Source organism: Elgaria multicarinata, chromosome 10, assembly GCF_023053635.1.
Source record: "Elgaria multicarinata webbii isolate HBS135686 ecotype San Diego chromosome 10, rElgMul1.1.pri, whole genome shotgun sequence".
Taxonomy (NCBI): Eukaryota; Metazoa; Chordata; class Lepidosauria; order Squamata; family Anguidae; genus Elgaria; species Elgaria multicarinata.
Window position 1 is genome coordinate 16503276 of NC_086180.1, and position 12495 is coordinate 16515770.

Here is a 12495-nt window from a genome sequence, read left to right on the forward strand (position 1 = left end):
TCACGGGAATTATTTATTTATCTGTGACATCAGAACACAACAATGCTATAAAACGCACTTTGAAAGTTAAAAACCACCAGCAGCTAGAACTTCCCAATACAGCAAATGTATTAACCACAGACCAGAATTAAAAATAGAAAATCCAGCATTGAAAGCAGGCAGCAGTTAACATTTTTCAAGCACAGCAAAAATTAGCTCAACTCAGAGCAGAATAAAATTGGTTTTTCAAGGTTCTTTTAAAAATCAGCAACAAATAGTCATGGGTGTGCATTTCTCTATTACATCTCTATATTGCCCAATAGGCAAAATTTTCTGGGTGGTTCACAACAATCAGGAACATAATATACAATGTAAGATACAATTTTAAAATTTAAAACTGCAGTATAAAATAAAAGTAAAAACCAAAATACAACCTAGCAGCAATGCAAAGATTTGAAAGAGATTTTAAACAATGGAAACGAAAAGACTAAAATACCTGGGGACCTGGTGCCGGAACAAGTACAACGTAGGTGCCAAGTGAGCCTCTCTGGGAAGCTCATTCTACAACTGGGGTGCCACAACAGAAAAGGCCCTCTCTTTAGCAACCACCCGCCTCGCTTTCTTTGGTGGGGACTCCTGAGAAGGGCTGCTGAGGATGATCTTAGGGTCCAGGCAGGCATATACAGGAGGAGTCGATCCTTCAGGTAACCCAGCCCCAAGCTGTTTAGGCTTTGAATGTAACATACCTCCCTGGTGTGGGAGTTCCAAAGATGTGGGGCCACCACTGACAAGGCACTGTCACTGGGCCCATCAACCAAATAGCACTGACTGGCAGACATGAGAGCAGGCCCCCCAGTCCTGACCTGAGAGCTCAGGCAGCTTCATAGGAACGACGCAGCGCTCTGGAGGCAGGTGTCTGGATATGAGAGGTGCCCTAAACAGTTTGGGACCAGATGATCTGAAGGACTGTTGAGTGTGCATCTATATGAGCCTGCCCATGCTCTGAGGTCAGCATTGGAGCCAATGCTTTCAGGCCCCAACACGGAGATAGATGCACTTATTGGGGCAGGAACAGTCATTGGCTTGAGCCTTGCAATTCCTTCATCCATGTTACTGGAACAGTGTAGGGAAAAGCCTAGGGATGGACAAGAATTCAGTTTCTTTTGCAAGTAATTTTATTTATCTATTTATTTATTGAAACATTTGTATCCCACCCTATATCACTAGGATCTCAGGGCGGCGTACAGACAAAATCATACAAACAATATAAAACAATAAAACCTTAATCAAGCTAAATCCCATATAGAATTTAAAAGCAGATAAAAAGCACAATTAAAACAATGTGCAGGCTTGGTGAATTTAGCCATCAAAGGCTTTGTTAAAAAGCCATGTAATAACTTGGTGCCGAAATGAAGCCAGTGTTGGCGCCAGCCTGGCCAGTCATGCACACATGTCCTGTATGCAACCCCAATGTTTGTTTTTGGAAGAAATGTTTGGAAATTCCCAAATTTGCGATCATGTTTGAAAAATGTGTGTGTGTGTGTGTGTGTGTGTGTGTGTGTGTGTGTGTGTGTGTTTAAATGCAAACTTTGAAATGAACTTTTTTTAAAAAAAAATGTATTTTTTTTTTTATTTATTTATCATACTTATACCCCGCTCCTCAGCCAAAAAAGGCTCTCGGAGCAGCTTACACTTAGCAAAAAAGACAGTCCCTGCCCTCAGGCTTACAATCTAATAAAGACATGACACACAAGGAAAAGGAGTCAAGGAGGGAGGGAGGGAGGAGAGAGAAAGAGAGAGAGAGAGAGAGAGAGAGAGAGAGAGAGAGAGAGAGAGTCCAGCAGGAGCAGGCCCCGATGTTACTTCTGCCTGCTCCTGTCCCCTCGGTCCTCCTTCTTCCCCACAGGGCCAAGATGGCAGTTTGCCCTGGGGGGGGGGGAAGAGTCCAGCAGGAGCAGGCCCCGATGTTACTTCTGCCTGCTCCTGTCCCCTCGGTCCTCCTTCTTCCCCACAGGGCCAAGATGGCAGTTTGCCCTGGGGGGGGGGGGAAGAGTCCAGCAGGAGCAGGCCCCGATGTTACTTCTGCCTGCTCCTGTCCCCTCGGTCCTTCTTCTTCCCCACAGGGCCAAGATGGCAGTTTGCCCTGTGGGGTGGGGGGGAAGAGTCCAGCAGGAGCAGGCCCCGATGTTACTTCTGCCTGCTCCTGTCCCCTCGGTCCTCCTTCTTCCCCACAGGGCCAAGATTTTCACTTCAGTCAATGGAAAGTGCACACTTTTGAAAATTACGCTCAATTTTCCCATGTGTGCTTTTCATGTTTGAACAAGCCAAAATAATAATAACAACAACAACAACCAGGTCCAAAACGAAAATGGGAGCAAGCTGAAATGAGGTTTGAAATGCCTTTTCAGAAAATGTAGGAGAGCTCAAAAACAGCTGGTTCTCCCATCCCCAGAGAAGCCAGGGGGAAAGCTTTAATCAGAGGGTTGTTTAACCTATTCCCCGCCATGCCATCTATATGGAACAAACGCTAGCAAGGAAGGATGGCATTTAGATATGGCAAATGGCCGGGAGGCAAAGGGTTAAGTGCAGCTCCTCCAGTCAGAGTTCAGGCATCCTTGTGGCTTTTTCAAAGTGGGAGGGAAGGTATGGATGGAGATCCAATCCTGGATCTCTGTTCTATTTTGTATACTTTGGTCCTGAGCTGTGTCATTAAGCAAGAAGAAGTTATAATCACTCTTACTGAAAAGCAAAGAGTCAAACCGTGGAATTCTTTTGGCTAGCCCAGCGTAGCTGTCTGCAGGGCACGGGGTCCCATTTTTGCTTGCATGCAACATTTCTAACTCTAAATAAGGGTGGCATTTTAAAAAATCAAGAAGTCTCCAAGTTTGCAGTGCCATCCATTTAAAGGTCACATGGAAGTGTCTTGTGTCAAGCCGGCTACTCTTGAAGGCAGACTAGATTCTTAACAGCTGAGACATTGCGGCAGCAAACTGGTTTATAATGAGTCAGTTTAAGAAATAAAGAGCTGCAATGGGCAGGCTGAGAACACAGCAAGCTTTTCCGGTTGCATTATTGACTGACAAGGTGCCACTTATTTATTTATTTATTTATTTATTTATTTATTTATTTATTTATTGCATTTCTATACCGCCCAATAGCTGAAGCTCTCTGGGCGGTTTACAAAATTAAAGGTTTGATTGAACCTTTGATTGAACCAGATATTACATCTATTTCCTGTCCCGAGGGCTTACTCTGAGTCAGCATTCACGACCAGAATTCAGTGCCAGAATTTGTTTTCATTACTGACTGCTGTATGTGGATCTACATTACAGAGGACACTCCTTTATTTGAAGAAACGGCTTTATTTGAAGATATCCTGTATTGAAATGGCTGTCCAGACCAAGGTGTGTGTGTGTGTTGACAGCGTTGCTTGTGGCTTGTGTCTTCAAAACCCCGTGGCATTGCAGCTGCTTGGGGGTGGGGGGAAGTGGCAATCTCCACAGCAGGAGGGTGGCCATTCAGCTCATAGAGCTGCCCCCCTGCTCTCTGCCCGGCCTTCCCATGCGTCCCCCAACCTACCCTAAGCCTTGATCTACCCCTGGAACGTCCCAGCCTCAATGTGAAGCAAGGTCACCACTGACAGACCGAGCAAAGAAGGTGCTTTGCTCACAGCAAAGGAAAAGTTGTGGTAAATCAGCGACTTTTTAAGTGTGCAGTTTCGAAAGAAAAGCCCGTGGTGGGTGCGAGTTGGCGGCTGCATTGTATAGATGATGCAGCGTCACAGTACAGCCACTACGGAGTATACAGGGCATATAGACAGCCCCAAAGTCTGGTTTAAAGATAAAGAACCATCAGAAGGGAGGGCACAGATGCCATCAACAGTTAGCACCCAGCCAGCAGGTTCAGCAGGCACACCTAGTCATACTGCGTTATAGTAAGATGTATAGTATTTCAGATTAAATTATATTATGTAGTATTTTTAAATTGACACTTATACATATAAATTCGTATATGAGCCTTTTATGCAAAGCTCTGTCCTCTTATGACCTCTTCTTCTTCTTTTGTGTGTGTGATGTACTTCCTCCTTTGGGGGGGAATTTATAAGTAAAGGAATAACAACAAGGGATGCTTCTGAGCATGTGCAGAATGCCTTTCCATCATGATGGAGCAATTACAGCCTAGCTCAGGATTAAGAAGCAGAGTTTCCAGGATGGATGGAAAGACTCCCCAACAGGCTTGGGCCTTTTAGTTTAAGTATATTAGAGACTCCCTAGGGTTATGAACAGGGGTGGGAAACTCCTGGGGTTGGGGGGGGTGTCACACTGCCTCACTGAAAGCCACCGAGGGGGTCACATTGCCCCGCTGAAAGCTACTGGGAGCCACACTCCATCCCTCACCACCAAAATTGTTGGTTCTGCCACCACAATTCTTGAAATTGCCACAGCAGCAGCAACACAGAAAGCAGCAATTTTAGTTTTTTATTTTAGCTATTACATTTGTATATCACCCAACAGGCAAATGCCCTTGTTTCCAAACAAAATTGCACTCCCTGGAGGCTTCTAGAAGCATGATTCTGCTTGGAAATGAGATACAGCACCATGTACATTGATGGTGCTATATAAATAAATAATAATAAATAATAATAATAATAATACATGCTCCCTGTATGCCTTGTTTCTTTGCAAAGCTGCCCCCCTTTTCTTTAACCAAAGCAAAGCAAAGCAAAATGGAATCAATTCAGACACCACATCAAACTATGGTTAGTACCAAGAAACCTAAACCATGGTTTAAGTTTCCGAACATAGAGGCAACCCATGGTTTGGAGACTGCTTCTGTGTTTTCATTTTATATTTGCTCAGCATTCCGTTCTTTAGGTACAATAGCCTCCAGAGGCAGAGCATTGGGCGGAGTCAATTTGTCAGTTTAGACATAATAACAAACCACAGTTAGCACAAAAAGGCACTTTGGACCATGGCTCCCAAATCTGGTTTGTTGGCTGACAGCAAACCGTGGCTTGTCAGTTTGGATGCCACTGCAAACCATAGCTAACTGTGGCTTGGTGCAATATCTGTCCTGAGACAAAAGAGTTTGTTCATATGAAATGTCAAACTAGCAAATTATGTTTTATGATTGTCTTCCAAACCAGGATTACAAATCAGGATCAAACCTGGTTTACAATCCTGGTTTGTCAGGCAAGTGCAAACTATGGCCCTAATTAAGTAGATCTCATAAAGGGATGGGGAGGAAGACATGCATGGGCACAGGACTCAGACCCATTGCACCAAACCATGGTTTGGCATTAAATAGAAAGAGTGTGCAAGATTCATTACATGCATAAATTCGTACGTAGAAATAAAAAAGAGTCTTGTGGCAACCTGAAGACTAACAAATCCTTCTTCCTATGCAATATCTATTTGCCATTGTCCTTTTTTCTTTCAAAACACCTCTGTGTGGATCCATTCTAAACTGATATACTTTGGCTATATGTAGTGGGAAAATGTCAGCTGTCTCAGCTGCATAGAAAACAGGATTCCCGCAAGACGTATCTCATGAGCCAAAGCACCAGACGGGAACCACAGGAAATGGCAAAGCAAAATATTTAGCCAGGCAGATAATTAAGGGTGCAATTGCTCCTTAATCTGAGAGATGCCAACTCATTCATCCTATAGTGGGAGGGTAAACGGGAAGTCTTAAAAGGGAAAATGTCACGGGGAGGTCCTTAAAAAGCATAAGAATATGGAAGGTGAGGGCCATATGCCAGTGTGTTTATAACAGCTTTACCCAATTTGATGCCCTCCAGATATTTTGGACTACAGCATCCATCATCCCTGACCATTGGCCACGCTGGCCATTCTCTTTTTGCCCCATCCTCTCTGCACTCCTTCTACAGTTTCAGTACAGGTTCATGTCTGAAATAGGGTCTCTTTCTAATACATACTAAAGAGTGTCATGATGGGGATTGTAGGCTTGCAACTGAGATCTTACATAGCCACCCAAAGACTGCTGTGATCTTAAATCACAAAAAATTCAGTGGAATCTATGCCCGAGTAAAGAACACACGGGAATCGAGGAAGCTGCCCTTATAAAGAGTCAGTCCCTTTGTCCATCTAGCCCAGTATTGTCAGCACTGACTGGCAGCTGCTCTCCAGGTTTTAGGTTGGAGATGCTGGGGACTGAACCTGAGACCTTCTGCATGCAAAGAAGATGCTCCGCCACTGAGCTACGGCCGCTGAACTCCAGGAGACAGAGTTGGCTGTCTTTGCCAACTGGAAGTAGCCACTGGGGGTCTTTCACTTGTGGTGATGGGACCTTACTGTTCAGGAGTGAGAACTCCCCAAAAGCCAGTGCACAGTCTATCCAAGCTATCGTTTGTAGGCAGGTCAGTGAGTGGAGGCAGGAGAAGAACCTGAAAGGATGCTTCGCACTTTATCAGTGCTTGACAGACTGGAAATGCCCACTCTCCCGCTTCTGTGAAAGAGTGTCTCTGACCATCTGCAGAGTGCCCTTGGCCTCTGAGCTGTCTCCGCCAGCCCTCACAACTAATTGCAGTTACAGATCAGACTTCAAACAAACACCTGAAACAAACTCCTGGAACTGTTGCACTTCCTTGTTTATAAACGAAGTAACTGCACAACTGGGAAGTTTTCAGCGGCAGGCAGAGAAACGAACTTTAAAGAGACTTTTAAAACTCCAGCATTCTGCCAAAAACTGAGGGCAAAGCCAGCAACTCTCCGCTGAGCGCTGCTGCCACTCCCGCCTCACTCTGGGACAGGAGTTCCGTAACTTTCCCAATGGGTTGCCATGGACAGGTGCGGCTTCTCCCCACTCAGTGATGGAGAGAGGAGGAAGCTTTACCTGTTGAATGCCTGCCCTGTCGCAAAACTTTGCCTGTTGAATGTCCGCCTGCTCTTAAAGGCACAGGCGCCAGGCCAGTGGGGAAAACGAACACTGCCGCCGCCGGGGCGAAGGCTACCTACCCAAGGAAGGTGATGTATCTGGGGTCCGTGGCCAAGTTGGCGTCGATGGTGATAGACAGGAAAAACGGGCTGACCTCCAGAACCGGCTGGTTTGGCAACCGCTGGAAACTCAGCATGGCCCCATCGGCTTGGGCAGCCAGCTCGGCCAGGTTGCTCCGGGGCAGCAGAGCCCAGCTGAAAAGCAGCGGCAGAAGTTGCATCTTCCTGGCTCAGGGCGCGGGACTTGGGCGGCTGGGATGGAGCGGCTCCGGAGGGCGCCTCCTGCCTGCCTCCTGCTTGCTTGCCTGCCTGCCTCTGGAAGCGGCAGGCGGACAGAGAGCGCATTTCTCCGTCCCAAGCCCGGCCTCCTGCCTCCTGCCCGGCCGGGAAGGGAAGAACGACGCCCTCTGCTTGGATCGCCCAGGAAGCGGCGCACGGCGGCGGGCAGGCGCAGCATCCCCGGGTGATGACCCTGAGCTTGGGCGAAGGAGGAACCGCAGAGCCCCCCCCCCCGGTTTCGCCCAGCCCACACGCCCCCCGGAGAGGGCCAGCACCTCTCGCTCTCCCAAACGGCGGAGGGGTGGCGGCTCCGATTTCACTGGGGCTGTGGCTCCATTCTGGGTTTCAGTCGGAAGGACCTGTCCAAGGTGCTGAGCCCGACCCCCCAAATAGGTTCAATACCCTGGCATTTATGTTATTTACTCATTGAAAACTTTTCTTGGCAGAAGGCCTCACCAGCAGCTTACGACAATAAAATACATCAAAACGCTTAAAATATTAAAAGCAATTAAAACATAAACACAACAAAATAGCAATTAAAAATGATAAAAGCCCACAATAAAACCGACAAGTACAACAATGGCAATAGCAGCAGCAACACGAGAAGGCCACGGTAAAATAATATGCTTTCTCCCGTACAATCCGCCCCGCACACTCAGGTCCTCTGGGAAGAATCTACTTCAGCTAGCAAAAACTAGATTAACAACTGTTACCCAGAGGAGCTTCTCTTCTGCTGCTGCCAGACTGCGGAATGGCCTGCCGGAGGAGATTCGTCAACTTGACAGTCTTTTAGAATTTAAAAAAGCAATAAAGACTGATCTATTCCGGCAGGCTTATCCAGAGAAATTTTAGAATGTTTTCAGGATGTTTTAAAGATGTTGTAATCATGTATGGTGTGTTTTTAAAATCAGTTTTTAATCTGTATTTTATATCCTGTTTTTATACTGCTTGTTTTATACTTTGAATGGTTTTAGTTTTTGTGAACCGCCCAGGGAGCTTCGGCTGTTGGGCGGTATAAAAATGCAATAAATAAATAAATAATAAAAGCCTGCAAGGATGGTGCATGGCGTGCCTCTGATGGGAGTTTGTTCCACATGTGTGGGGCCACTGCAGAGAAGGCCCTCTCTCGTGAGATCACCCACCTCATTGCTCTCAAGGATGGGCAAATGAGAAGGACGTCTCTTTCTGATTTTAAAGTGCAGGCAGGCTGATATTGGGGAAGGCGGTCATTCAAGTAACTTGGTCCCAAACCATTTAGGGCTTTCAAGGTCAAAACCAGCAGTCTGAATTGGGCTCAGAAACTCACAGTGTAGGCATTACGTGATCAAATCGCCTTGCCTTCACCAATACCAGGGCGGCCACATTCTGTACCAGCTGAAGTTTCTGAACCATTTTCAAAGTCAGACCCCATGTTAAACTCCTTTAGAGTTCTGGCTGATTCAGACTGAAACCCAAAGTGGATTCAGAGCCACCAGCCTCCACTGCTCCTAAAGTATGGTTTCCTTCCATATATTTTATTTATTTATTTATTTATTTATTTATTTACAGGATTTATATACTGCCCCCCATTGAAAATTTCAGAGTGGTGTACAAGATAAAATAAAATAAAAACAGAATAAAACACGTTAAAATAGATTTTTTAAAAAGCAAAATGTACAGTGAACCGTGGGTGGTCATTAAGGAAAGGCTTCCTGGAATAATGATGTTTTCAGGAAGCGCCAAAAGGAATACAAAGTTGGTGCCTGCCTGACCTTTGAGCAAGGGGTTGGACTTGATGGCCTTATAGGTCCCTTCCAACTTTACTATTCTAGGATTCTGTGATTCTGTGACCTCCCACAGCAGGGAATTCCATAGGAGGGGGGGCCACCACGCTGAAGGCTCTTCCCCTGGTGGACTCCAATTGGAGAATGGATCTATGTGGAACCACCAGGAGCATTCCCTTGGATGACCTCAGTGACTGGGCAGGTTGGCAGGGGAGAAGGCTCTCTCTCAGGTATCGTAATGGACCCTAGGTCCTTAGGGACCTCCCTGGACCCTAAGGACATCCTCAAAAGCCCTTCTCTATGTGCTCCCAATGAATAAGACGTGGCTACTAAGGAGGGGGTCCTTTCAGTGGTGCCACCCATTGTGGAATTAACTCCCCAGAGAGGCTCACTTGTTGCTTAGATTGTCTTTTCAATGGCAGGTGGAGACTTTTTAAAAAATTTCCCAGGCTATTAACCCTTAATCTTTAAAAGTGGCATTTTAGCCACTGCTGTTAGCTTTTATCTTGCTTTGACTTTATTCTGTTTTAAAGTAATGGGTTTACAGCGTGTTTTACTATGTTATTGTATTGTATTGTATGGTTTTAAGCTTTGTCTTGTAAACTGCCCAGAAAGCTTTGGTTAATAGGTGGTATAGAAATGAAATAATTAAAAAGACTACAACTCCCATTGTCCCCAGCCAGCATGGGTAGAGAGGATGGAAGCTATAATGCAACACATCTAGGGGACGCTAAGTTGCCTACATCTCCATTCACCCACATCCCAGGAGACTCTTAGCCTCAGGAGAGATATGTACAATAATCATAAAGAACAGAATGTCTCCGGGCATGTACAGAATGCATCTGTAAGAACGTAAGAACAACCACCATGCTGGATAAGACCAAGGGTCCATCTGGTTCAGCATTCTGTTCACACGGTGGCCACAAGCAGGATATGAGTGCAACAGCACCCTCCTGCCCATGTTCCCCAGCAACTGGTGCTCATAGGCATGAAGCCTCCAATACTTGAGGTAGCGTACAGCCATCAGGACTAGTAGTCATTGATAGCTGTTTCCTCTCTCTCTCTCTCTCTCTCTCTCCATACCATGCATCATTTTGTATACCTCTATTATATTTCCCGTTACTTTTTTCCCAAGCTAAACAATCCCAACTGATGTAATCTTTCTGCATAAGTGAGTTGCTTCAGCCCCTTGATCATTTTAGTTGCCCTTTTCTGCATTTTTCCAACTCTACAATGTCCTTTGGTGACCCCCAACTGTACACAGTATTCTAAGTGTGTCACATCATAGATTTGTATAAAGGCAGTATGAAACCAGCAGTTTCCTTTTCTAATTATGCCTAACATGGAATTTGCCTTTTTCACAGCAGCTGCACACTGCATTGACATTTTCATCAAGCTGTCCACCACAACCCCAAGATCTCTTTCTTGAATGGTCACCACCAGCTCAGATCCCATCAGGTTATGCTTGAAACTGGGTGGGGTTTTTTGCTCCAAAGTGCATCACTTTACACTTGTTTACATTGAACCACATTTGACATTTGGATTCCCATTTCCCCACTTCGGCAAAATCCTTTTGGAGCTCCTCGCAATCTCTTGTTTTAACCACCCAAAATAATTTGGTGTCATCAGCAAACATGATTACTTCACTGCTCACTCCTCATTCCAGATCATTTATGAATACGTTGAAAAGCATTGGTCCTAATGCAAATCCCTATGGGACCCCACTATTTGCATCCTCCACTGGGAGGATTAACATTCATTCCTGCTTTCTGTTCTTTAACCAAGAGGACCTCTCCTCTTACTCCATGATTGCTACGTTTGATCAGGAGTCTTTGGGGAGGGGCTTTGTCAAAAGCCTTTTGGAAGTCCAAGTTAACAATGTGTACCGGATCACCCCTGTCCACATGTTTATTGACACTCTCAGAGAACTCTAAGAGACAGCACTATGCGGAAGCCATGTTGATCCTTTTTCAGCAGGGCTTGTCCTTCTATATGCTTATTAATTTTATCCCTAATAATGCTTTCAATCTATTTACCTAGAACAGACGTTAAGCTAACTGGCCTGTAACTTCCCCGATCTTCCCATCACTGCATGGGGAGAAGTCACACCTGTCAAATTTTGATGTGACTTGCCAGCGGAGAAAGCTACAGAATCCCTGATCTCAGAGGCAAAGAGCACTCTGCAGAAGATCAGAGACATCTTTCACATAAGTGGAAAAGTGATGCCTTGCAAATGAGGAAAAAAACAACTTTCCAGCATTCCACTCTGGCTCATATTAAGTCCTGATCCTGACAGAAAGATCAAGGTCTTGTCACTTTTGGTATAAGTTTTAACATGAAAAGATTGCATTGCAATATTGTTGCCTGCGCTGGGCACCCTGCTCTCACTATTGATTGATTTACAACATGTATAAACTGCTCTAAACTTAAAAGATCTCCCAGCATTGGTCATTCCCTATCACTGATTCTCTGTCCTTGCTTGGTCAAACAGGTTTGCATGTTAATTTAGTTCTTCAAAAACTGCAAAATCCTGCCTCTGTAGGCCAGTTGCTGGCGAACGTGAGTGGGGTGGTGCTGTTGTGCTCATACCCCTTCTTGTGGGCCTCCTACAGGCAGTTGGCCTTTGGTCTGACTCTTGATGGCTATTCTTATGTGTTTAAGATACCATAACAAACATCCGAGACGGTCTAGATAAACAACTAGTATGCTCTTACCACACTGGAAAGGGTTCTCACTGCATAACTTACTAATCACAAACCTGCCTAAATGAAAAACAATTACGAAATATCTTTCAGTTATTGTTAATTGTTGGTTAGGAGGAAAGTTGGGTCACGGGGTAGCAATCCACCAATGATGTCCAATAACAACAACAACGTCTTCCTCCTACTTCTCCTCTTCTTGCTTGAGGACTGCTAGTATTCTCTGGTTTTTCTTTGCTGCTTGTGTTGAAACTAGTTTTATCTGTTGCTTTATAGTTTGTTGCACTGATATTTCACTTCACTGCATTTGTAGTTTTTATGAGCCATCCCACAGCACTTTGGGGGTGGTGGGGGTTGTTTTTAGAAAAGTGGCCTAGAAATATTTTTAATAAGTAAATAAGAGGACAGTAGGCTAGGATAACTTTTGTGTAAATTCATTAGATATTTTGATGGCACTAAGAATCAATCATCACTCCATGGTTCCACTGCTCAGCAAGCAAGACTTAAATTAGTGACTTTGGCATTACACCATATAAACTGAATACATCTGATATATGCATTTAACATTATTCTGTGGTGGGTTATTTACCTCTGTCCTTCACCTATCCCTTAGGAAATGCAGGTAGTTTATTGAGCCGCTCGACTTGGTGATACACAAGTTATAGAGTTGCATTCTCAACAAAGGTGGCTCAAATTATTTTGAAGTGAGGCGGGAGGATTGGCTTTGAAGCAATCCTATTAATGTTTGTTATTGACAACCATAATTTTGTGAGCACACCTCCTCTCTTCTTTGGCAATAGCTACTTCCTGCGTGTCATC

General features: G+C 45.0%; 1 protein-coding gene across 1 annotated transcript in view; it reads right to left on the reverse strand.

Annotated features, from left to right (window-relative positions):
* HPSE (heparanase) overlaps positions 1–7235 on the reverse strand; it is a 32607-nt gene extending 25372 nt beyond the window's left edge. Inside the window, exon 1 of the mRNA XM_063135600.1 lies at positions 6957–7235. Coding sequence (XP_062991670.1) covers positions 6957–7156 — 200 coding nt within the window. The 5' untranslated portion in view covers positions 7157–7235. The remainder of the gene's footprint in view (positions 1–6956) is intronic.
* Positions 7236–12495: the final 5260 nt, after the last annotated feature.